At 36.4% G+C, this 27,642-nt stretch overlaps 1 protein-coding gene across 1 annotated transcript in view; it reads left to right on the plus strand.

Moving 5' to 3' along the window:
* Nucleotides 1-9,767, plus strand: part of ARL6IP6 (ADP ribosylation factor like GTPase 6 interacting protein 6) — a 41,291-nt gene extending 31,524 nt beyond the window's left edge. Inside the window, exon 4 of the mRNA XM_030323551.2 lies at nucleotides 8,257-9,767. Within this exon, the coding sequence (XP_030179411.1) occupies nucleotides 8,257-8,350 (94 nt within the window). The 3' untranslated portion in view covers nucleotides 8,351-9,767. The remainder of the gene's footprint in view (nucleotides 1-8,256) is intronic.
* The last annotated feature ends 17,875 nt before the right edge of the window (nucleotides 9,768-27,642 follow it).

The following is a 27,642-nucleotide window of genomic DNA, read 5'->3' on the forward strand; positions in this document are numbered from 1 at the left end:
AACATCTGTTGTTGCCTGAGTTGTTAATATTAGTCATTCTCACAGGTGTGAGGTGGTATTTCATTGTGGTTATGATTTGTATTTCTCTGACAATGAGTGAGGTTGGGTATTTTTTCATGTGTCAGTTGGCCATCTGGATGTCTTCTTTGGAGAAGTGTCTATTCATATGTTTTTCCCATTTCTTCACTGTATTATTTGTTTTTAGGATGTTGAGTTTGATAAGTTCTTTATAGATTTTGGATACTAACCCTTTATGGATATGTTGTTTGCAAATATCTTCTCTCATTCTGTTGGCTGCCTTTTAGCACATGTAGTAATTCTAACATTTCCTGTAAGAAACATTCTGGTTTTGTCAATAAGTTCTATTTTCTACTTATTTTTAAATTTTAAAATTATTTTGAATTCTTATGTTAGAGATGTCATCTGTTAATTCTCATTATATTTTGGGTCTCCTTGATTGACTCTTTGGAATTAAAATATTTATGTAGTTCTACTCCCTACATCATTGTTTTAGTTGAAGTACAGGTAATGTTGATCACTAACCTATTTTAATAGGTAGAACAAAAACCTATGTAATCTCTTTCAAGTATTTTTACCTTGTCCCTGCTACTTTTAATAGTTACAGAAATTTAGAACTGGAAGGGACCTTAAGTTAATCTGGTCCAGCCCTTCACCTGATAAATAGGAAATCTTAAGTGTGAGTTCACTTCTCCTGGTTCTGTCCTTTGTCCTTTACAGTGGTACCTCTTTTGTCTGTTGGTCCATTGCCACACTAAAAGCTTGGGTCAAAATTTACATTGTTAAGAAAACTTGACCTTGTTAACTGTATTGTTTGCTCTACTCAAATATTTTATATACAGTTGACACAAAAGCATTTTGAACAAGAGGGTATTTTAGGAAAATTAATCTGGTATAGTATGTTTAGGTATATGAGAGAATATGAGTAGCTTGGAAGGAATTTCACCTTGAATTCATTTTCACATTCATAATTGAAATAATAATTGTAGCAGATCTCTAAAAAGCAGTCCTGTCGTTTTCAAAAGTTCTTTCAGCCTATTACAGAGACCTTGTGAATACTGAAATAAAATGGAAGGTTTTCAGAGTTAGACATTTCCATTATATCGTACTGTGAGACGATAGGATTTGTTTTCTGTGTGTGTAGTGTGGGTGTATGTGTGTTTTCCACCTATTCAGTAGTATCGTCCAAATTAGAAATCCATATGGCATGACAAAATCAAATCAGCTTGACACCCACTTTTATGGGTTTGACAGTATTAATATTAACTAATGCTGACGTTTTACTTATTCTGGATAGAAACTTTTTTATTTTATATCTGATCAAGTTTCCCATAATATACTTTATTATATAGGATTTTAAAACCACAGTTATTATGCCTTATTGTTCTAAAATACACAATAGAGGAAAGGGCTACCCCTTCCTAAAAATTTTTTTTAATTTTTAAGTAATCTCTACACCCAGTGTGGGGCTCGAACTCACATCCCTGAGATCAAGAGTCACCTATTCCAGCTACTGGGTCAGCTGGGTGCCCCCGGAAAGTGCTACCCTTCATCAGGCTTATCATTCTTCTGAAATGTGATCTTTTTCTTTTCCTTACCTTTCTCTTCATGAAATCATAGAAGAACTAATGAGCAAAAATTGTATATACTCTACCCAACCTTCTCAAGGCCCCGCCCCCACCCCTATGTTTTATTACTATTTGCCTACCAGTGTGTGATTGCTTCAGATTATGAAAATAAAAGGTCATGAATGGCTTAGAACAGTAAAAAACATTTTGGGATCCTTAGTAGACTTCATGATAAAACTGAATGAAACAGCATATAATAGATGCTTTGGACCAGTAGGGTTTTTATTTTTATTCTGCTCAAGACCAGTAAGTGCCTTGTCTTACATATCCAGGCAAATTAAAATTAAGAATTTGTCATAGACTTCAAGTACTGCTTGAGCCTCACACTGAGAGTGAGCCTATCGAGAACCTACAAACACTGGAATTGCAGGCATTTCCCCCTTTTAATCGAAAAACATGACATTAGTCTTATTATTTTTTTCTTAATATTCAGAAAACTTGTGGGAATTACACAATAAAACCAAAGAACTGAAAAGATACTGCCTAAAATCACCAATTCTTTTTATTCCATGTAAATGTAAATATAATGACAGCTCTTTTAAAGTGATAATAAACTGAGTCTTGATTTCTCTACACTGGTAAATGAAAATCCATGATTAGGAATAAGCAAGAAGGAACTTGAAATAATTGTCAGTTTTGTTCCATCTAAGTTCTTAAAAATGCCTATTGGTAAAATGCAAAATCTCCATGCATATATTTAGTCACCTCTTCCCCCAGCCCCTGTATACTTACTCTTACAAACAGATCTGGTTTGGGATGCTGAAGTCTTTTCCGGTGTCTTTTTATTTCTGATTCTATTTCCTTCTTTTTTTAAACTACTTTGTTTTTATGTTACAACTTTTCTGATTTCTCAGAATTTTTCTTTGCTCCTTTTGCACATTTACTGTGTCAGGTGAGCTTAGTATCAAAGTGTCAGTTTCCCACCAAAGTAATTTCGTTGAGCTACTACTGAGATTGCATTGAATTCATGGTTTCTTTTCAAAGTAATTGATATCTTTACAGTATTGAGTATTCCTAGATTATGGTAGATATTTCTCTTCACTCAGATACTCTTTTAATGTCTTTGAATAAAGTTTTATTTTTTTTTAATTTTTTTAATGTTTATTTATTTTTGAAAGAGAGAGAGCATGAGCAAGGAGGGGGGGGGGCTGTAGAGAAAGAGAGGGAGATACAGAATCCAAAGCATGCTCCAGGCTCTGAGCTGTCAGCACAGAGACTGACATGGGGCTTGAACTCACGAACTGTGAGATCATGACCTGAGCAGAAGTCGGATGCTTAACCAACTGAGCCACCCAAGCGCCCCATAAAGTTTTGTTTTTAATTGCAGTGTGATTCACATAACATAAAACTCACCATTTTAAAGTGTGTAACTCAGTGATGTTTAGTATATTCTCTATCTTATACAATCATTATCACTCTCCAATTCCAGAATATTTCCATCACTCCAAAATGAAAACCCCATACTTATGATCAGTTACTTTTCTATTATCCCCTCCTCCAGACCCTGGAAACTCCTAGGCTAGTTTTTGTTTTGTAGATTTGTCTATCTGGGCATTTCATGTGAATAGAATCATACAAGTCCTAGAATGTGGTCTTTAATGTCTGACTTCTTTTACTTAGCATACTGGTTTTAAAGTTCATCCATGCTATAGCATGTATCAGTACTTTCCTTTTTATGGCTGTATTATATTCCATTGTATGAATATGCCACATTTTATCAGTTGATGGACATTTGCTTAGCTTCTACTTTTTAGCTCTTATGAATAATGCTTCTGTGAACTTTCAAGTGCACGTTTTTGTGTAAAAACATGTTTTCAGTTCTTGAGTATACACCTGGAATGGAATTGCTGGATCATATAGTAACTCAACTCTTTGAAGAACTATCAAACTCTTGTATAGTAGCTATATCATTTTATGTTTGTACCAGCAATGAGTCAAATTTCTGACTTCTCCATCCTCACCAATACTTGTTGTTTTCTTTCTTTTCTTTTTTTGTGTTATAACCATCTTTGTGGGTATGAAGTATTCACTCGTTGTGGTTTTGATTTGCATTTCTATAGTGAGTAATGATGTCTAGCATCCTTTCATGTGCTTGTTGGCCAATGTATATCTTCTTTGCAGAACTGTCTATTCAAATGCTTTGCCCTTTTTAAAATTGGAGTATTTGCCCTTTTTTTTTGAGTCCTAAGAATTTATTTATATCTTAGATAGTAGATCCTTAGTAGGTATATGATTTGCAAGGGGCACCTGGGTCGATTAGTTGGTTAAGCATCCGACTCTTGATTTTGGCTCAGGTCATGATCTCATGGTCATGAGATTGAGCCCCACATTGGGCTCCACGCTGGGCATGGAACCTGCCTGAGATTCCCTCTCCTTTTCCCTCTCCCTCCCTTCAGCCCCTCCCCTGCTTGCTTGCTCTCTTTCTCTCAAAAAACAAAACATGATTTGCAAATATTTTCTTCTTTCCCTTGGATTGTCTTTTCACTTTCTTGATAGTGTCCTTTGAAGCAGAGAAGGTTTTAATATGATGAAGTTCAGTTTATTTTTTCTTGAGTTTCTTATCTAAGAAACCATTGCATAATTCAAGGTTGAAAAAATTTATACCTTTCCTTCCTCTTAAGAGTTTTAATTATTTCATGTAGATCTGGTCCATTTTGAGGTAATTTTTGTATAATGTATGAGTTAAAGGATCAAATTCATTCTTTTGCATCCATTTGTCCCAGCACCATTTGTTGAAAAGACTATTCTTTCCCTCTTAAGTGGTCTTGATACCCTTGTTGAAATTTAACTGTCTATAGATCTATGGTTTATTTCTGGACTGTTAATTCTATTCCATTTGTCTATATGTTTATCCTTATGCCAGTATCATGCCATTTGATTACTGTAACAAGTTTTGAAATTGGGAAGTGTGAGTTCTCCAGCATTGTTCTTTTTCAGTATTGTTTTGACAATTTGGGGTCTCTTATTGCCATACAAATTTTGGGATCAACTTGTTCCGTATCTGCAGAAAAAGGCAGTTGGAAAGGAAAATTGAGGAATTTCATTGACCTTATAGATCAATTTAGGGAGTATTGCCATTTTCAAAATGTTGTTTTCAATTCCATGAACACGGGATGTCTTTTATTTATTTAGATCTTCTTAAGTGAAGTTTTATTTTTATCTTCATATGAGTCTTGCACATTATTGTTAGTTGTGCTTCTGAGTTTTTGTAGTCTTCAATATAAGGATATTTTAGCATTAAATATTTTTTTGGCTTTGTAAGTTTTTATTTTAATTCCAGTTAGTTTAACATACAGTGTTATATTAGTTTTAGGTGTATAGCATATTTTTTTTTTTTAGTTCACTAATCCTGCTATATAGGAAAGTTTTGATTTCATCAGAGATAAACAAACAGACCCAAAGAATAGAATAGAAAGCTTAAAAACACCCACACATAGATGCTTATGTGACTTAGGACAAAGGTACCATGGGAATTTAATGAGGGGGGAAAAGATGGTCTTTTCAATAAATTGTGCTGAAACAATTGGACTTCCAAAAGGTATAACATGAGCATTCGCCACTACCTTATACCACATAAAAAGTTAATTTGAGTTGAATTATAGATCAAAATGTCAAAGGAGAACAATACAACTTCCCTAAAAATGGATTATTTTCATAACCGTAGTCAAAGATTTATCGAAAAGGCCACAAAAAATACTAGTCATTTAAAAAAAAAAAAAAGGACTGTATTTAAATTAAGAACTTGTTCATCAGTGGATCTTATTAAAGAGTGAAAGGACAAGCCATAAACAGGAGAAGATATTTATGACACATATTGTTGACAAAGGACTTTATAAACCAATAGAAAAATGAGCAAAAAGATAAACAGGAACTTCAAAAAAGAGGATATTTGAATGAGCAGTAAGTATGTTTGTCATCAGAAAAATAAATATTCAAACCTCAACAACATAATCTGTAGACCCATTAAAGTGTAAAACACTGATGATGCTAAATGTTGGTGGCAGTGTGGAGCTACTGAAACTCTCAGATATTGCTGGTAGAAGTGTACAGTAGTCATCTACTTTGAGAAAATGTTTGATGTTTTTACTAAAGCCAAATTTACATCTCCCTTATAACCTAGCAATTCCATTCCTAGGATATATACCCATGAGAAATGAGTGCAGATGTCTCACACCCACCAGAGATGTGTAGCATCATATTCATAGTATCCCTATGTATAGAAGCCTCATATTGGAAACAATCCAAATGCTCTGTAGTAGAACGGATACATTTTGTTATTTTTATACAGCGGGGTACTAAACTGCAGTACAAAAGAACACATGCTAATGCTACATACAACAACATGGATGAATCTCACAGACACAATATTGAGGGAAAGAATCCAGACACAGAAGAAGACATACTATATGAGGGCATGTAAGATGAACAGGTGAAACCAGGCATCATGGTAACAAATGGTTATAGCGGTTATCTCAGGATTTGGGGGAAGGAAGAGGAACAAAGAAGCTTTCTGTGGTACTGGAAACGTTTTGTATTTGATCTGGGTGGTTGGTACATGAAGGTGTAACATGATAAAGATTCATTGATCTGTATGCATGTCAGGCATTTGCACTTCACTGTGTGTGTGTATACTTTAATTTTAAAAGTAACATGCATATATAGAGAGAGATTGAATAAAATAGGCACCATACTTAGGCCCAATTTTTCAATTCAAAACTTGCCCTTTACAAGAGATGAAGGATGTTGACAAAGGGCAACCAAGATACCGTCAGTTTTTTACAGGACTTCACAAGTAAGTCATAGGAGAGGAAACCTGCGGGCAGGGGTTGTCTTTCTTTCCGGAGAGAAGAAAATCATGGTGAGTATTTTGAAAAGGAGTTTTAAAGCAAGTGATTACTCAAAGATTTTAAGTCTATTGCCTAGCAGTACATGCGTGACAATTGCTACTGTTTCTAGTGGGGAGGGATATGGTGCGTTTGAGATGGTAGAAAGAGAATCTGCTCTGGAGCATTTCTTCATTGCCATTAAAATTCCTTGCTTTGCCTGTTCTGTAAAGGTCACTGAACATTCGAGCATGTATAGCTCAGTAAAATTCATTTATACCAACATTGTAAGTTTTTATAATTTCCTAAAGTTTGGTAAACTATTTCAGAGGTTTTCCTATTTTTATGGGAGTGCAGGGTCAAAAACTAGTGAAAGAGAACAATTACCTCCTGAAATTCTGTTCCATGATTAACTTCATTTTGTTAGTATGAATTTAAATGTTCATGGGTCATTAATATTCTTTAAATAATGAATGACAATGCTGATAGTTTAATTTTATGATTAGCTTTCTGTTCACTAATCAGTATGTATTTGAAGGAATATTTTTTAGAAGTAAAGCATCTAGAATATCTATTTCATTTTACCATGTAGTAGGTTAGTGCAGCTAAGTAGATTAACCCTTAATGTCCATGAGAAGTATCTTAAACTAGTTCCAAGGTGAGTAAGTTGAGTGGAAAGTGTAATGATAATAACAACAGCTATCAGGAAGTATCAGGGCCTTCAGTAGTCTTAGATGAATGCAAAGGTGATGTTCTTTGAAGAGTGTATCTTCTTTGCTCCCTACCACAGATCTTGTAAGACTAGAATCCTTCAAATGTTACTTCAGATCCAAGTACCTCTCTGTCTTTGACCTGTTCTTAGGAAAGGAGGTGAGGAAATAGACATGGTGACCCTCAGTCCAGAGCTCCTACTACTAATGATTTTGGGCTCTTATTCCTGCTAGTGCACCTCCCTATATGTCCTCGATTTGGATTGCTCCACTGAGGAAAAGATCTTCTGCCTCTGACACTAATTGGACATTAGCTTCTATTCTTTTTATCATGTCTCATCTTTATGAGGATAAGCAAAGAGTATTATTGCAATAGTTAATGGAAGAAATCTTAAAGAAAATGTAAAATTACTGTGAAATAGAGGAATCAAATGTCAGGGGAAATCTGTACACATAAGCAAGCTGGCACTGAGTAGTCGTAAAACATGAGACGTGCCTTTCCTGATACTTAGGAACTCATTGAAGGCCACTTCAATTAAGTAACCTATTGAGAACTGAAATGTCTATAAAAGACATAATCTGATTTATGACTCACATATGGAAAGTGCTGTTTTTAGTGCTTATAAAGAGTAGAGTTTCTTCACGTAATCCAAAGATGGAACAAACAGGACAGATACCTGAAATAATATGTATTTTTAGTTCTAAACAAGAGAACAAGGAAACAGTGCTAATTAATGAAAGAGCATGTTTGTAATGTAACAAGATTTAAACCTAGAATTAGGTTATGATACACTCAGTGACTATGAGGCACAGTAAAGAAGTATAAGGGATTAAAAAGATTTTGCTCTAAGTAATGACACTGAAAAACTGTATTTGATAAATAGGACAGTTTTGGCAGAGAACTTAAGGTCACTCTATTTATTAATCCTACAAATGTCTAATATTATTTTTTAACGTGTATTAATGTGTAAAATATTAGGGAAACATTTTTACGTTGTAAGCATTTTCAGTGAAAACTGATGGTGTTTCTGTTATTCCAAATTACATTTTCCTTTTTTCTTTTTTTTTTCCCCCTAGGAAACTGACTGGACACTCTTTCCACATGGGCTATAGCATGGCAATTTTGAATGGCATTGTAGCTGCTTTTACTGTAGCATGGTGCCTCATGTAAACCTACACCGAAGCAATATTTTTGGCAAAACCTAGTCATGATTGCTTTGTAATCACAGGGAAGAACATCATTTGCCTACTCAGAAGACCAAGAAACCTGCTGTTCGTTATGTGGTTCAGATATGTATCATATCATCGACATTATGGAGGACCATCTTTTGTTGTTGTTTTTTAAAGGAGGACCTTCATAACCATCATTCTAGAGCTTAGGCATTGAGAATATCTGAGTATTAAGTTTCAAGTAATTTCTTAAAAGTGTAAGATGTTTACCTCATCTTTTTACTTTTGTATGTGTTGTCCTTATAAATTATAGAAAACATTTTAATGGAGATCAAACATAAAAACTTGAATACAGGGCAATGCTTACCTTGCTATCTATAATACTACATTTTTGCTAAGAAGTACTAGTAGTACTGTTTAACTGAAATGGAAATACTTCTTATTTATTCATTAAATGAGGAAAGCAAACAATGCCTACTACTTTGACATTTTATAGAAGCTACTTTTAAATCAGAATATTTAGTTTTCAGTAGTCATATAATCAGTAGAAGGGTGCATTTATATTTTTTAATGGGGTATAGTTCCTTACGCGGTTTTTGGGTTTTTTTTTTTTTTACATATTTTCTACTACATACTGAATTTGTATGTTTTTAAAATTGTTACATTAGACAAATGTAAATGTTATTTTTTAGTTGGTGCAAACCTAATACCTACAATTTTAAATGAGTATTTTGTCTTTTAAAAAAAGCAAAACAAAAAAAAAACAAAAACAAAAAAAACCCACCAAAAAAGACAAACTGCACTGATCTGAGTTTAAAATTAAATAAACCTATTTTAGCAAAAAAGGACTGAAAAAAAAGTAAGTTACTTAAGCCATTAAAATATTAAGAAATTTGAATTGTTCACTATTTCTGTTTCCAGTTGCGATATTTGTCTTGGTGTATATATGGTTACTCCAACAGAACTGATATTATTTTGTTTTTAATAAATATAAATCTGAAATTTTTATATTTAGAAATGCTTGAACTACTTTGTTTTTAATCTCAAAATTCTAGTTACCAAAATAGAAAGAAGATATTTTGATACAATGTATATATGTATAAGTTTTTTATATATAGTTTCATAATTTTCCTATTTAAATGTTCTATAATTGTGGTGTTAGTTTTTGTTTTCATAGCAATTAAGCTTAATTGTTCCCACTTCCTTTCTAAATACCTGTTTAGAAAGTCGCTCCAATTTGTAGAAAGACCATTTAAAATGCTATTTTCTCTGGCCATGGAACAACTTATCTTAGGAAAGCATCGTGTAGCAAAACTACTTTATTCAGGCTAAATGGGAAATGAATATGTGCAGTATGTTCCTGTTATCTGCTAAGTGTTGTTACTGAGTAAATGATTTGATATTTCTAAAAGTCTTAACACTTTTTTACTACTCAAAAACGTTTCATTGGAAATAACAAATTGTGCTTCAATTTATCTGAAGTGTTTACATTAATATGGGGGGAGATGTGTGTGTGTGTGTGTGTGTGTGTGTGTGTGTGTGTGTGTACACTTACATACATATACAAATCCCATGGCTTAAAGTATTCCTTCTAAAGTGGTTGTTGAAATGAATTTCTTTTCACTCCCTGCCTTCCTCCTCATACCCTCCCAGTTCTTCCTAAGTTGTAACAAAATTAGTTTTTCTTTTCTCCACCCTTCAAAGCCCTCTCCCTCAAATTTGGATAGTCCTTCCAGATCTTTGTGTCATATGACTAGGAAAAATATTACAGTACATCTTCTATATATAGGTATCTTAAAGATACTACATTTATATATAATATAAATACATATAGATATATATCTATAAGATATTTCTTTTGGAGCGCTATTTCTGCTGGCCTAGCACTTCTTTTTCTTGGGAAGTTCCTGTCTCCAGTCCATCATAAGGTCCAAATATAAATCATCCTTCTTCCATAGCAGAGTGATTGGCTAAGGATAGGTACATAACCAAAGCTGGGACGGTCCTAGTTTTTCATCTCTCTTGGCCTCTGTGATCACAACAAGCGTGCCAGCAAGGTTGGATTTCAATGAAAAACCCTCTTCCTGCTTTATAGAGGATGTCTTCTCATTGTATCCTCACATGGTAGAGAGAGGGCTAGCTGTCTTCCTCTTACACTAATTTCATCATGGGGCCTCCACCCTAATGACCTAATTACCTCCCATAGGCAGGTAATTTAGAAATGCTGTTTTTTGGAGGATTAGAGTTTCAACAAATGAATTTAGGGAGGGGACAAACCTGCAGCCCATAAAAATATCCAGTCTCAAAAGTAGGTTCTTTGAAAGATAGGTTTCTAGTAACAACATTTTAAGAGGTTTTCTGTATTTGTTCATTTTCCCATTTCTGTTCATGTTCCTGATTGTATCAGGACCTTATATTGCTAACAGCAGAAACCATCTGACTACCTTGAGAAAAAGGGAGTTTATTGGAAGGATATCCAGTGGCTCTCAGAACTGGTGGGCAGACACCAGGACATACTAGTGGTGGAAAGTACAGGAAGAGGAAGCAAAGAGTCTGCTTGATAGTGGGAGCAGCCTGGTCAGGATGATATAATGAATCCTTCCTGTCATTTTTCTTATTCCTTGCAAGATTAGCTCAGGGTTCAGAGTCCTTGGAGAGAGTGCCCAGTTGGCCAAGATTGGGTCATGTGCCTATTCTTTTGGCTTCTGTAATTGAAGGTAACATCTGGAACTCTTCTGGGATGGGTGAATGTGTAATCATCAAAAAAGACAAATGTTCACTACAGTTCACTCTTGGCTATTCAGTTTCCACACACATTCCATTCCTTTTATACTTCAATTTCCAAAAATACTCGTACCCAACAGTGCAGCTATTGTTTACTGTATTCATGGCCAAGGCCTTTGGATTATGTTCATTTTTCAAGTTTTGCTACATTCTCATTGATGTTATGCAAATCATGCTAATTAAACAGTCGTTTTAGTACTAACACAGACAACAGAAAGAGATGGGAAATTTGTTCAAATACATGTTACATATGACAGCAAGGAAATACAGGTGGAAGTTATTGTCTTACTTAACTGCCTTAGACTTTACTTTTTCTGCATCTATTCTTTTATTTTTGTTTTGGCTACTGCCTTGAACAACTATGTTTCTTCCCTGAGAGACTGACCAAATTTAGACAGGTCTAAGCTCTTGTTTCTTTTATCACTATATTTGGCAACGTAAGAATACCCCTCAGAGAATCTTCAGTTTTCCTTTCATACTCTTCCCTGCTCTTATTTGTGAAGCAACTGTATCATAAGGTTAAAACCCCAACTAACATGGCAACCCTCTTTTTTTTTTTTTTTTTCAAGATTACCTGGTGGCATAAAGAATCCAAAATTACCATGTGGCTGTGTGAATTTCCGGTTACTTTCAACTAGTTTCTTTCAACTAACTCCTAAGTACTAAAATCTATAAAAACAGAGTATGGAGTCAGAGGAACAAAAAGCAGATGTTTTATTAGAGGATAATTGGGTGAAATAGAGGCTTCTTAGTTCTTGGAGCTAATACAGGAATGGGAGAAGTAGCATTAAAAATCAGTTGTTGAATATAAACACACACTGCATTGGGAGTGTTGTCTTTTAGCTGGCTTCATAACTAAGTCTTCAAGCACTTTATCTTATGTCTCCTGTGTAATAAGTTCCTTGGCCAGAACAATGTGTGGGAATTCATGATAATGTATAATTATTTAGTAAATCCATAAATGGTGGTGCTGCCAGAAATGTCAAGGGCAAAAAAAGCAAAAAACCCATATTGTGTATCAATGAGGACAAAACTAAAACATTACCTCTTCTAATGAAATGAGTTGGTTACCAGGGAGCTGGCTGACGCCCAAGATATGTTACCAGAAGTGCTCTAGGCAAAAGGGAAGTGGGGAAAGTAGAGAAGGTGAGGGAGGGGAGGAGGCAGTTGCCAGAAAAGCCTCTGAAAGTGCAGTTCTGTTTGTACACCATCCTTGCTATCTTGGCACTTTGTTAATACTCCCATTTAGCACTGGCTTGACAAGATAGTAACATTTACAGAAAAGGGTATCTTGTTACCTAATTATTCAGGGCCTCTCTCACAGTGAGGGCTTTGCTCTGAGCGTTAACATAGCTCAGAAACTTGCTCACATTCTGGGTCCATTTTAAGAAATCCACCTATATACCCCTTCCAACCTTTCTTAAGTTGGCACCAATCCTTTTCCAAGCACCCAAGAATCCAGCCAAACCCCAAGTTCACTTTCCATGAATATTCATAATCTTATTTCATACCATATCCCTTCAAGCCAAGGAGACAAAATGAACTGCTCAAGTCCCTAGGAGGACTGACTGTCCTCTCCTTTGCTGCCAACCATGAACAGGGGATTTAATGCTCCCCACCACCTCCTTTGTGGCTGGTAGTAACATAATACACAGAACCACCTATAAGTCAAGCTTGAATTTTTTTCCAACATCAAGTTATCTATACGGAGTTCTTGTGAGGTGATAGTTGTGAATTGAATGAAAAGAGGCAGCATGGCAGAAGAGCATACTGGGAATGTGATCACACAACTTACTTATGCCTTTAGGACTGGCTCAGGACACTTTTCTGGATGATAGAACTCAAAGGATTCACTTAGGTCAGTGATCCTCATCTGAAGGCAATTTTGCTTCTCAGGGGTAAAATACAACAATTTAATGAAATATTTAGAGACATTTTTGATTGTCACAATTGTGGAGTGCTACTGGCGACTAGTTGATAAACCAGAGATGCAGCTAAACATCTATAATACTCAGGGTACCTCCCCACAATAGAAAGTAATTTGGGCCCAAATATCAATAGTGCCAAGATTGAGAATCCCTGATTTATATTTATTATGTCTAGATAATATCCTGTTTAGAATGGACAGCCAGGATCAAGGTTACCTGGAGTTCCAAGATCAGGTGTTCATTCTCCAAAAGACCAGATAGAATATGCTGTTTCTCAAGATGAGAGAGTTACTAGCCTGAGAGGACTTGTCTCTGTGCCAGTACCCATTTGGACCTCTGGCTGGCAAGGTCTGTCACAGACACTAGTCATTAACTACAGTGACCTTGTATATTATTAACGTTTCTCACATACTACTACTTCTGGTCAAACAATTCAGTTCACTTAAAAAAAAAAAAATGCTTCCACAAAGGTTATATACAACAATGCTGTTGTTGAATTGGAAACTGAAACCAGACCACATTTGGCCATTTCAAGTACCTTAAAGCCCTGCGTACTGTCAAAATGGGTGGTAAGGTACTGAGTGTAGTGGTTGATAATCCACCAAGGGGAAATCAAGTTACTGCTACACAATGAGTATGGGCAAAAGCCCACAGGCTCTGAGTTGCTTCCTTCTTAGACTCTCAAGTTAGAATATTTTAAATAGTCTTAACACAGGGGCTTAAATTCCTCAGGAATAAGGTTTTAGTCACCCCACTGGATAAAAAACCTACACCCATTAAGAATTCTGGCTGAAAGTCAAGGGAACATGGAATGGGATTGGATAAACTAAGTCGTGAATACTATCTAGGGTCTCATGACCAGTTTCAAAAACAGAGCTATATAGCCTCTACCTATATTCCTTTCTATGGCATGTGTGTTTTTAAACCAAATTTAGCTTTACTTTTTTGTTTCTTCCATTGTTATGTATAGGATTTTTGACATTGGCTGATCTAATGTGCATAGATTGCAGAATATTGTGATGGGATTAATATAGAACTGGGGAGGAATGGACGTTCCTGAGGTCCTGGATATGGAACTGAATATAGTAACCTGAGACTTGATTGTCTTTCTGTGAGGAAGAGTGCATTCTTAGTTGAATGAGAGATGACTATTTTGTTAAGTGGGATGATGTTTTGAAGAAGTATAATCATGGGAAATTGTGTATGGGATTAGGTGTTCGGGATTCCTTGTTAGGTGTTTGTGGGAGGGAAGACTGCATTACATTAGAGAAGGCTAAGAGATTAGATATTTTCTTTCTCCCAAACTGATTGCTTGGTGCCACCACTTCTCCCAAACCTTGGTGCCACCACTTGTATGCTCCTGGCAGAGTTTTGAGTTGTGAATGAATGACACAGTAACAGAAAGCTTAGAATGTATTCGCTGTTGTACCATTCTTTGGCAGTGGCAGTGGTTTCTAGGGTGTTCAGCCGTGATTGGGCCACTAATAGAATTCTAACTAGGCTGTTTTGAAGCTTCTCTTAGCTATAATCTCTGCTACCACGCTTTCCTTGATTTCTGTCATTTTATGATCCTAGTTTTTGGCCTTTCAATTCTGTAAGATACTCCCTAATCTTAGAATAAAATTACTTTCTTATCTAGCTAAAATTAGATTCTGATGTTTAAGATCAAGAACTAAGAATTCACAATGCCTGGGTGGCTCAGTTGGTTAAGCGTTGGACTCTTGATTTTGGCTCAGGTCATGATCTCGCGGTTTGTGAGTTGGAGCCCCACGTAGGCCTCTGTGCTGACAGCATGGAGCCTGCTTGGGATTCTCTCTCTCCTCTCCCTGCCCCTCCCCTGCTCACACGCACACACTCTCTCTCTCAAAATAAATAAGTAAACTTAAAAAAAAAAAAAAAAAGCTAAGAATTCATTGCATATCAACTTTTCACCACTACATGTCCACAAAACTTCTTTGAAAAACTTTGTCCTACCATGATTTCTGCCACCTGGACTCATTGCTTTTACTACTAATTTTAAAAACTATAGGGGTGCCTGGGTGGCGCAGTCGGTTGAGCGTCCGACTTCAGCCAGGTCACGATCTCCCGGTCCGTGAGTTCGAGCCCCGTGTCAGGCTCTGGGCTGATGGCTCAGAGCCTGGAGCCTGTTTCCGATTCTGTGTTTCCCTCTCTCTCTCTGCCCCCCCCACCCCCGTTTATGCTCTGTCTCTCTCTGTCCCAAAAATAAATAAACGTTGAAAAAAAACTTAAAAAAAAAAAACAACAAAAAAACTATCATATACTATCCAGCCTTTCTATTTTGTAATGACTCATCTTCCTAAAGACTCTTTTAGACTGTTTTTTAATGTACACAATACTTAGGCTGAAGCTTACAACAGGTGCTCAGTAATTGTGACATTTATTGAACATTTAATCTGCATCGAATTACAAATTTGTGTAAGGAAAAATGAAAAATAATTTTGGAAGAAGTAACCTCAGATCTTGTGTATCTTATATAGACACTAAGAAAACTTCCTATAAACATGTGTTTCCTACACTTGTACAAATACCGTTTTGTAAAATACTGAAATTTTTCAGAAATATAAAGGTAAAAGGAATGTATAATTGTGACTTTTAAAATAAAACCTATTCTTGGATTTCTTTTAGATCTGACCATTTGCAGTGCCATTGGATTTAGCAGATAAGTGGTACAAATAAAGGACAATCTAAATGTAATTTATTTAGATTTTCATAAATTAATATATCAGAACCAGCCTCCATAGTAAAGTGGTCTTACGTATAGAATTACTGGGATAAAGACCTAAGTTATACAAAACTATAAGTCATTGCTCTGAGTAAAAAAGTATCCAACAATGGAAGATGGTTTGTCAAACATCAGAGCTTAGGATGGTAATTTTTACTTATAATCTGAAGAAGTTGTGTTCAACAAAACTTCCAAATTCACAATGACACTAAACTCTCATATATACTGAAATTTAGAAGAAACTGTGTAAGAATATCCCAGGAAGACATACAAAAGGGCAGAACAATGACAGTTGATAGTGGACAACTTGACAACATTATGGGGGAAAAGTGCAAATGTGTATGTAAGGGACCGCTAGGAAAAGTGTTACAAACAAATTGAAATACATACTTTGAGTTAAAGTTCTGACCTCTGCTACACAAGAAAAAGTCAGAAATGTTTCAAATCCATGCTGAAAAAATGGACCCAAATTGAGTGTAAGAAGTCCTCAGTTTGAAATTTTTAAGCTTAAAAGTGTGTGTGTGGGGGGCGGGGGGGTACTCACAAGTATTTTATTTTTTTATTTCTATTTTCTAAAGTTTTTTTTGAGACTGCGCATGCACATGAGTTGGGGAGAGACAGAGTGGGAGAGAGTGAAGCAGGTTCCACTCTGTCAGTACAGAGCCTGATGTGGGGCTTGATCCCACAACTGTGAGATGACTTGAGCCAAAATCAAGAGTTGGAAGCTTAACTGATTGAGACATCCAGGTGCCCTGCTATAATATACTTTACAAACTTATCGTTTGGTTTCACTGTTCATATACCATGGAGGGTGGTTTGTTACATTTTTTGCATTACCTATATCCTTAAGATTTATGTTTTAAATACCAAGAAATTTCTAATTGTTTAAGATTTTAATTGTTAGATTGGGGGAGTATCTGCCTGTTTTGCATAGCAATAAACTACTAAAATTATTTAAATTTCTTATCTAAGATTTTTTTTCTAGGAAAAACTAAGGTGTTTTTTGTTTGTTTGTTTTTCCACTGATTTTATTTCTGAGACTCTTCTACAAAGTAGAAATGTAGTTCTTATTGGGGAACAAATAGAAACTATTAATGGTTTTTATTTATAAAATATACATCCATGATTCTTTTTTGTGTCTGTAGACTTCTACTTGCCATGAGGTGAAGTATAAAAATTTGTTTTTGTTTTTTTTAACTTTGAGAGAGAGCATGAGCTCTAGCGGGGGAGGGGCAGAGAGAGAGGTAGAGAGAGACTCCCTAGCATCATCAGTATAGAGCCCAATGTGGGGTTTGGTCCCAGACCATGGGATCATGACCTGAGCTGAAATCAAGAGTCGAATGCTCAACTGCCTGATCCACCCAAGCACTTCAAGAAAGGTTTTTAAGAATTTTTCTGAGATTCACTCTAGTAAATCCTTCAATTTAAAGCTATTATATCAGTTTTATGAAATATTTCTTATTGGATGCCTATATGACACTTAAAAGTATGATTCTCATTTTAATTGTTTCTCCAAACCTGAACACAAATGGAAATTTGCTCACTCTGAAGGTGCTCAAACTGATAAAATAAATGTCGTGCACTCTATATTTTATATCACTATGAACTTGCAGCCCCCAACAGTGTAAGCATTAGTTGTATTTGATGTAAAATGGAAAATTATACTCTCATTACACTTTCAGATTCAGCATACTGACTTTCACCTTAGGCAGATTTGTACAGCACTAAGAATTATAAATGATTATAACTTGCCTAGAAGTAGTAATTACTTTCTCAGTATCTAGCTAAAATACAGATATATAAAGTCCTATCTTTTTGATACATAAATTGTGCTGACAGAATTTAAAATGGTAGTTTAAAAAAAAAAAGGCTAAGCTTTTCAGTAGTAAAGCCAACACCTACAAAAGTTTTATGTGTGCGTGGGGGTGTGTGTGAGGATTTTTGTTTTTAATTTTGAACGGTTCTTAGGAATTCATATCTTCCCTGACATGTTATACCAAACTGATTATCCAGATCGATTCTGAGGCCGACCCAAAGCCACTAAGTGGTTGGCCTTGCAGTCTTCTCTAAAGACGAAGAAAATATGATTTCAGTGAGTCTAAGATGGGCCCATCCCAGCAGTTAATTCTGTGTAAGCAAGTGTAAAACAAATGTTGATTTCTGGGAACAGAGGGAGAAACTGGGAGTATGGTGCTGGAAGAGGTGTCAAGGCAACAGTATTATTAAATTTTGTTGGAAAGAAAAGGCTGCCAGGATAAATGTCAGCAATTTCCATCTCATTCACTGCTCTTTCACAGTGGTACCACAAAACAACTCTTGGTTACTTTCCAGAATTTTTACCCACAAGATTAATTGTATATATCTCTGAGGCATTCTACTTTGAAAACTGCAGTACTCATTCATGGTCTTACAAATCTTTACCAAAGCTATCTAGATTTTTAGCCCATACTATCTATATGTAGAAACTCTAGAAGTTTGCAATACACAAAGGAATTTTTTCCCTCAAAAACTATCACATCTGAGTTCTAAGGATCCTTTATGATTTTTTATATATTGGGAATTTGCACACATCCATTTAAATTCTATTTCTTTATGATTTAATAAGCCACTAGTGGGGTGCCTAGGTGGTTCAGTCGGTTAAGTGTCTGACTCTTGATTTCTTCTTAGGTCATGATCTCCCAGTTATGGGATCAAGGGCCACGTTGGGCTCTGAACCAAGAGTGCGGAGCCTGCTTGGGATTCTCTCTCCCTGTATTTGTCTCTCTCCCGTTCATTCCCTTTCACTCTCTCTCTCTCTCTCTCTCTTTCTCTCTCTCTCTCTCTCTCTCTCTCTCTCAAAATAAATAAACTTAAAAGGGGGGGGTACCTGGGTGGCTCAGTCAATTAAGCTCCAACACTTGATTTCGGTGCAGGTCATGATCTCATGGCTCATGAGATCGAGCTCTGCGTTGGGGCTGTACTAACAGTGCAGAGCCTTCTTGGGATTCTGTCTGTCCTCTCTGCCCCTTCCCTGCTTGCATGTGCATGCATGCATGTGGGCTCTCTCTCAAATAAATAGTTATAGCAAAGCTGTTATAGCAAAGCTCATATTATAATGTACTATGTTTATTCATATATTCCTATATTAAGGCATATTTTTCTGATAAAAAGAAAAAATATGTAGTAAATGGCTGATGTTAATACCATGAAGCTAGAGGGGTATAGGAAGTGCTAAAACTGTAGTTTAAGACATGCTCCTTCCTGGTTGAATATCTGAAGGCTTGGTTGGAACAATTCAATGAATGACTAATAAAACCTTCAGTTTGGCAATATATTAAAAGCTTTGATCCCCCAGTTTCACTTCTAGGGTTTTCCCCTAAATAAGTAATATAAAATAGAGAAATCTCTGTACGTCAGAGATATCCTTCATAGCAAATAAGTTGTAGGAAATAATGGAAGCAAACTAAAAGATCAATAACGTATAGTACAGAAACAGTGGAATATTGCACAGTATTAAAAGATGGATATTAAGAGGAGCAACGGGAAGTATTGTTATAATCTTAAAAAGCAGGACACAGTTGTATAAAACTGAGTTTCAACTATGTAAAATAACTGCACAGAAAGAAGATATGAAGGAGATTAATTGAAATACTGTCAAGTTTTCTCTGAGCAGTGAAATTATAGGTGTTCATGTTTATGGATTTCTACATTTTGTAAAGTTTCAATAAATGTATATAATTTCATAATTAGAAAATATAAGACTTTAAAAAATAAGAAGAGTAGTTAGCTATGTATAGTTTTTGTGAGGATAAATAAGAGACTAAATGTGAAATTCTCAGGATATGCTAAGTATTGCCTTCTAAACATAAATAAGAGAAGGGGTAGGTTCCCTGTCTATCAGTCAGGGTTGCTTGTATCATTGACAGGGGACAGTCACAAAAATTCTTGCATGCTACATGGAATCAAATCCTGTCCCTCTAATTATACACATTTTCAGGGATATTAATTGAAGAATTGTTTTAATAGTGAATAGCAGGAAACAACCTAAATGATCACAACAGAAGATTGATTAAATATATTTTGTTCATTTATACAAAGGAATACTAGGCAGTCATTAAAAATGAGATATGTAGCCATTAAAAATGAAGATGTCCATGATACAGCTTTAAGTGAAAGTTAACTGTGAAACAGAATTAGTGTATAATCCTCACTTTATCAAAGACAAGATCAGGAAAAAATTCTTATATTTTATAGGTCTGATATAATAGTCTCAAGGAAGTATACGGGTGACATGACAGAATCTCTGATAAAAATCTCTCTAAAAATCAGAAACACTCTGGCTCAAGTGCCCATCTGTATTTAAGATTTTAACATTTAAATCAACATAATCTAGATATCTTTACCTTTAGTAGTACAAGACACCAGCAATTTATATTAAGATTAAAGTATCTACTCAACATCACTCATCATCAGGGAAATACAAATAAAAAACCACGATCAGATACCACTTCACACCTGTCAGAATGGCTAAAATTAATGACACAGAAAACAAGGATTGGCAAGGATCAGTGTTCTTATCCAGTATAAATTGTTGCAGTTCTGCTTTTATTATTTTTAATTTTTAATTTTCTGATGAAGTCACCTTTATTGTGAATCTTTCCTATTTTGGTAGGAAAAGCATTAGTGGATTGTAAAACCCATCACTTGTTCTGGAGCTATGTGGCATTCAGCAAATCATTTGAATTTCAGATTTCTGAGCTAAGAAGTAATTGATATAAGCCTACATGATCTTTGAGGTCCTGTTTCATATCAGTTTGGGTCCTCTGAGAATCAATGTCAAGAAAGAATTACGAGTGCAAGAAATTTATTAGGGTAAATGCCTGTGAAAGGTAAAGGGGTGAGGGAGCTCCTAGGAGTAAGCAGAGAAAATGATACTGTCTGAGAGGAAGAGGAGAAAGGAAGGAGGTTTAGTTAGTAATCCTTAGACTTTAGTGCAGCTCTGACAAAATCCCAGAGAGTCCCAGAACAAAGGTTACCCATTAGAAGAGTCCTGCTGCGGGCTGGCTTCAGCACCCTACTGCGTCATCAGCTGTGGGCAGCCCCAGAAGAGTGTAGTCTCAGCATGACCAGTGTTTTAGATCCCAAAGTTAACTGGTGGGAATCAGGTAACGACAACTCTTACACGTTCTATCTTGAAGGAAGATCTGAATGGCATACCTCTAGAACTGTCACAATACCCATATCTCTAATTCGTAGATTATGACCGGTATGGACTGCATGTTTGTGTCTTCCTTTCCCCCAAATTCCTGTGTTGAAGCTCTAACCCTCAATGTAATGATGGTATTAGGAGGTAGGCTCTTTGGAAGGTAGTTAGGTTTGGATAAAGTCTTGAGGGTGGGGCCTTCATGATGAGATTGGTGTGTCATTTTTATTTTAATTAAAAAAAAATTTTTAACGTTGAGGCTTCTGGGTGGCTCAGTTGGTTGAGCTTCCGACTTTGGCTCAGGTCATGATCTCATGGTTCGTGGGTTTGAGCCCCACTTTGGGCTCTGTGCTGGTGGCTCAGAGCCCAGAACCTGCTTCGGATTCTGTGTCTCCCTCTCTCTCTCTCTCTCTCTCTCTCTGCCCCGCCCCCACTCATGCTCTGTCTCTCAAAAATAAAAATTAATTTAAAAAATTTAATGTTTATTTATTTTTGAGGGAGAGAGAGAGACAGAGCTTGGGGCTTGAACTCATGGACAGTGAGATCATGACCTGATCTGAAGTCAGATGCTTAATCGACTGAGCCACCCAGGCTCCCCAGTCTTTCTTTTTTATAAGAAAGAAACCAGAGCCCCCTCAGTCATGTGAGGATAAAATGAGAAGGTGGCTCTCGGCAAACAAGGAAGAGGGCCCTCACTAGACACTGAATCTGCTGTCACCTTGATCTCACACTTCCTAGACTCCAGAATTGTGAGAAATTTTGTTCTTTAAGCCACCCGGTCTATGGTATCTTGTTATATAGCAGCTCAAACTAAGACAAAAGTAATTCCTCATTTTCATTAAAGAGAGAGAGGGAGAGGGAGGGAGGAATGAGGAGGGAGGGAGAGGATTTTCCTCAGTTTCAGTCAGTTTCATGGATTTGAGAGCCAGAGGCCAGGTTTGCTAGGAAGCAGTGTCTTGAGTGTCCCTGCTTGCTTCAACTTGCTCCCCAGCGTGTGATGCAGATTTAGTTTTCCGCTCCCTCATGCTCTCTCTGTGTGTCCTCTCACTCTGAACCTCCATCCACCGCAGTGATACAGTAGACAGTCATGCAAGGGTGGTAGCACCACTGCGGGCTCTCCTTTTGGAAAGCAGTGCTTCTTAACCTTGGCTGTACATGGAGCCATCTACGGACCTTCAAAAGTGCCCAATGCTCAGAGCGTGCCCTGGCTCAAGTAAATCAGAATCTCTGGGTGTGGAGCCAGACATAAATATGTTTTAAGACCCTTCAGGTGGTCCAATGGGCAGAGGAGGTTAGAAGCACTGCTTCAAAGGATCTTAGCCCAGGGAAACGAAGAAACAGGCTAAATTAGTAGAAACACTTTCTTTTCAAAGAAACATCTAACTGTTCTTCTTAACTTGCTTTTTGAGGTAGAAATAAAGGACATTAGTTTTATGCAAAAAAGGCAACACATAAAAGTAAGTTCAAACAAATTTTCCTCACTGTCATTCCAGAATTTGCTATACAAAGTATTCATAACTCAATTCTTGTTTTCTTACCATGCTAAATTATTATTTACTACTGTTTTGGGTTCAAGGGGAAGTTATGTTTCAATAATAATGAAAAAAAGAAATTTTTTTTTTAATCCTTTGAGACAGAGTTAGTTGATTTCTATAATGCTTTTGTGAAGTTGGGGCCATACTCATGGTGGAAGAGTTGAGTTGAAGTGGTTTTCCAACAACATTGGGCAGTTTTAGATGCAACTTGTTTGTTCAGTTTTTATCCTACCCAGCACAAAATCACTGCTTTCAGGAAATATGTCTGTTGCTCTGAATTTAGTAAAACAGGTATTTATTGTGGGCTTACTATGTGGTGGGTACTGGGGTTGGGATCAGTGATATAAAGATGAATAGAAGAGGTTGAGTCTATTAAAGTGGAAGTAGTTAATCATAACTTTGAAAGAATCAGATACATACTGACATATGTTCAAAGTTATTCATGATAATGATGTTAGGTGTTTGTAGTTTATTTATTTAAGGATTTTATTTAAAAGTGTGTGTGTGTAAGCATATTAAAATTTTATTTTTCTTATTTTTTTTAATGTTTATTTTTAAGAGAGAGACATCTAGACAGAGCACGAGTGGGGGAGGGGCAGAGAGAGAGGGAGACACAGAATCCAAAGCAGACTCTAGGCTCTGAGCTGTCAGCCCAGAGCCTGATGCTGGGCTCGAACTCACGGACTGCAAGATCATGACCTGAGCCAAAGTCGGACACCCAACTGAGTGAGCCACCCAGGCACCCCAGCGTACTAAAGTTTTAAAAGAATTCATAGAAAACAGTGGTTAGTAGTGAGTGATTGAAGCAAGCAGAAGGAGTCTTTCATACTTTTATGCAACTTTAAAAAAAATAGTACCATTTTAAGTGACTATAGACATGGAGTTTTCTGGTGTTTTTGAAATTAAGAAGGTCTCCATAAGAAAGAAGAAGTCTATTTCCTCAGGGAATTGAGGCATAATTTTAAGATGTTTTAAAAGGATTTTGCCAATAAATCAGAGGTGTTTTCCTGGCTTCCCAGTAATAAAAGAAACTGGAAAAAGTATAATTTAATAGCCCTTATCCTTTCCTGGTAGCCTGCTTTGTTTTGAAACAATGACCTGCCCTGTAAAAAAAAAATTGTTATTTTCTTTACAATACAAACATATGAAACAAATTTGTAGCAATCAAAGAACAAGCATTTCTCTCAGGTCACTTGTTGCAAATTGAACTCAAAGACAGCAAACATCTTTTTAACAGACACCTTATCACGATTCCGACAGAGAAATAGAACCAGTGGAAGATATATATATCTCATATATAAGCCTATTCCTTGCAGTCTTTTTATATATATTATTATAATTTGTCATATAACATATACAGATGTGTACTTTATATATATATATATATGCATATCTATATCTATATATCTATATCTATATCTGTATCTATATGAAGTATATGCACACACACATAGAGATTTATGACAAGTAATTGGTTTATGCCATTGTGAAGGCTGACTGGACAAGTTCAAATCTTTAGAGAGGACTGGAAACTCTTGAGAAGGAAGTGACACTACAGTCTGTTAACAGAATTTCTTCTTCGTAAGGGAAAACTCAGTCTGGCTCTTCAAGCCTTTCAACTGATTGGATTAGGCCCACCCAGAATGTCAAGGATAATCTCCTTTACTTAAAGTCAACTGATCTAGATGTCAGTCATATCTACAAAATATCCTTACAGCAATACCTAGGTTAGTGTTTGATTGAATAACTGGGTTCTATAGCCTAGGCAAGTTGACACATTAAATTGACATCATGGTCCACCCTTTGTCAATTTGGCACCTGTACACATCCCCGTAAATGATACTTAATCTCCAAATAAAGACAATAACAAAGTCATACTTCTCTCTAACGTGACTGAACAATCCTGCATACAAGTTAAAATGCACTAACCTTTTCCCTAAATGAGGATGCAGTCTTACAGTGAACTTCACTGTTCTCCTTGATATTCTATAACTTAAATATTACAATATAAAGTTAACAAGTATTAACAAATATTATGTTAAATGATAAAAGAATAAGAAAGGGATAAAATAATATGTTCTTGTTTCCTATATATATATATATTCATATATATATATATTCATATATATTGAATATTCATATTCATATATATATATGAAATACTCCTAACTATTACAATCCTTCCAGGAGTGGTTGTATGATATTTATAATTACCTTCTTGCACTATCCATTCCATATCCCTTTGTCCTCAGTAAGCATTCAGATAATTGTGGGTTTTTTGCCTAGTTGGATGACCCAAATGTTTATTCTTGAAGATGATGGGCCGTCCATTAGAAGTCCTGCCTGAGTTACATTGTTGTAGTTTTCCATTGACATTAAACACCACACACAGTTGTACTAAGAGACACCCTAAGGAATCTCTTGCATTTTACGCCTAATTTTACCTCCACTTTGTGGTAGCAGCCCAATATCCCTTTGGTAATCAGGATCAATCACTCCAGCCAATATGGTAGCAACCCTCTTTTCCTGTTGATTCAGAAGTATGGGGAGCTAAAGTGGCTGGGTGGCAGTCTTAACTTGTAGTTCAACAAAATCATTATTGGACAGAAGCATCCTTACCATTGAGATTAAGACCTTAAAACCAGAAGAACATGAGGTCACAGGAGCAAGAAACAAACATTTTGCCAGTGGATTACTAGAGTAATAGTGAGTAGTGCTCTCCCATTTCCACCCTTTGATTCCTGGACCCATGACATTTAGATAGGGGAGAAACAGCACCTTATATTGAATGCTAATCAAAGCATGTGTAGCCTCCTAGGGAACCTTTGCTCCTGTCCTGCATGGTATTGCCACCTAGATGGCACTGTAACTGAGTCTTCAAAAGTTCTTTTCACCCTCTTATGAAGCCAGCTGCTTCAGGATGATGGCAAGACCAATAAATTCCATGAGTATGTGCCCACTGCTACACTTTATTTGCTGTGAAGTGAATATATTGATTAGAAACAGTGCTGTGTGGATGATGGATAAAGGCATTCTGAAAGTGCATGGACAGTAGTTTTGGAAAACGATGGTATGCAGGGAAGGTAAATTTGTATCCAGAGTAAGTGTCTGTTCCAGTAAGAACAAAATGCTGCCTATTTACTGATGGACATGTCAACTTTCCACTAGTTAACTGGCTGATCACTCTAGGGAATGGTGCCGTATTAAAGACCTAGTGTTGGTTTCTGCTGCTGGCAGATTGGGTACTCAGCAGTGGCTGTAGCCAGGTCAAGGCTTGGTGAATGGCAGTCCATGTGGCTTGAGTCTGTGCATAACCTCCATTCCATTCCTGCCAAAATGGCTACTTTATTCATGAGCCCATTGGGGAATGACAGTACTGGCTGAGGAAAGAGAATGACTGGTAGGCACAGAATGGGTCACCCTTTTCAATGGGTTATTAAAAATTTTTTCTTCTGGACTCTGCTAGTGTGGGAAAGCAGGTCTTATTTGACAAATCCACCTAACATCCCAATGTCCCTAAGCCTTTCATTCCTTCCTCTATAGTATACCAAGGCAATTCTGCCATTTTAACTTTATTTAGTGTAGCACACATTTTGGTCCACGTTTCAGTCAACCAAACAAACAGAGTCCTATCTAACCCCTCAAGCTAAATCATTGAGTCCAGAAACTCTGCTTAAGGGGCCCATAGCAGTCAATTTGGTATGATCCAACTTTATATTCTCTCCAACATTTTTCCACACCCTAATATCCACTCTCCAGATTTCTGTCTTTATAAATTAGAAATGTCATGTACTTCTTTTGTTGTATAGAGAAACTATTCTTGTGTTACACTTAAATCTTATCCTTTAGGGCTTTTGGGGATTTGAGCCTACTTTTAGGTGTGGAAGCAAAGAGAGTGACAGTGGTAGATCCTGAGGAGAATCAACAGTGTCTTGTAAGACAACTATCTCAGAAGAGGCTATCATAGGTTCTTCAGGCAAAACAAGGTTAACCTCCACAGACAGGGTGGAAGGGTTGCTTCTACTAGCAGAATTTCAGGGTTCTATGTCCCCAACTTCATGGGGATCTTCCCACATGTCTCCATTCCGATTATCAGGATCCTATTCCTTTGCAATCAATGCATTCACTTTCACAGAAGACTCTGGGCAAGGTTGAACATTCAATTTGCATTCTAATTCATCCACTGGCAGGATAAAACTCTGGTTTGTTTTTCAGAAATCTCAGCCTTGCAGCTATTGGAGATGAGGTTTTCTTTCGGATCAAAGGTAGCAACTTTCAGGTCATTTATGCAGAGGTTGAGTCAGGAGTTTGAAGCCCTAAGCTTATCCTTTTCCTGCCCACTTTCTCCAATGCAACTGGGAACAACCAGCAAATATTATTATACTCTTCAGTTTGACTAAATGTTCTAAGGTATCAAATACATGGTTGCTGAAAACTTCAACTTATATAAATATTTCATTGGGAGTAGCCAATGGTGATATTTTGCATTGATATTGGCACATCACACTATAGACTACAAATACCCTCTTTACTACTGAATAACCTTAGTATTAAAATCTAGTCTGATTTTAGACTAGTTCAAGAAAACCCTGAACCAAATCAGAAAACTCATCCTTAAGTCTTGTTCCTCTAGAAGTACTTCAGATACCAAAATCTGTATCAGTCAGAGTTCCACCAGAGAAACAGCTATTTATTCTCTAGAGTGCATAATTACCTTGTTTTGTTTTGTTTTGTTAGTTTCTATGCATTTCTCACTAATTCAACCTTAATCTCTTCTCAATATATTCTGATACACAGACATTCTATTTGTCAAAAGAATGTCTCCTGAACCTTTGGACTTGTTCCAATCTCTGCCTGGGATACAGTTGTCACCTTGGACTCTCTCATCATAATCATTGTAGGGATTTACTCTGCTTTTCCCTTTAAGTTGGATATCTTATTTATTTTCCCCCATGTTCCCTTTTCTTGTTTTATTCCTCACTTTGGTAGAGCACATTTTCCAGTAACTTCCTGAGGAAGGATGCTTGGGAAATAACTGATATTTTAGAACATACAGGTCTAAAAATGTCTACAACCTCCTTACACCAACTGATACCTGACCAAAGGTTGAAAATCTTTTTC

Source organism: Lynx canadensis, chromosome C1 (assembly GCF_007474595.2).
Source record: "Lynx canadensis isolate LIC74 chromosome C1, mLynCan4.pri.v2, whole genome shotgun sequence".
Lineage (NCBI taxonomy): Eukaryota > Metazoa > Chordata > Mammalia > Carnivora > Felidae > Lynx > Lynx canadensis.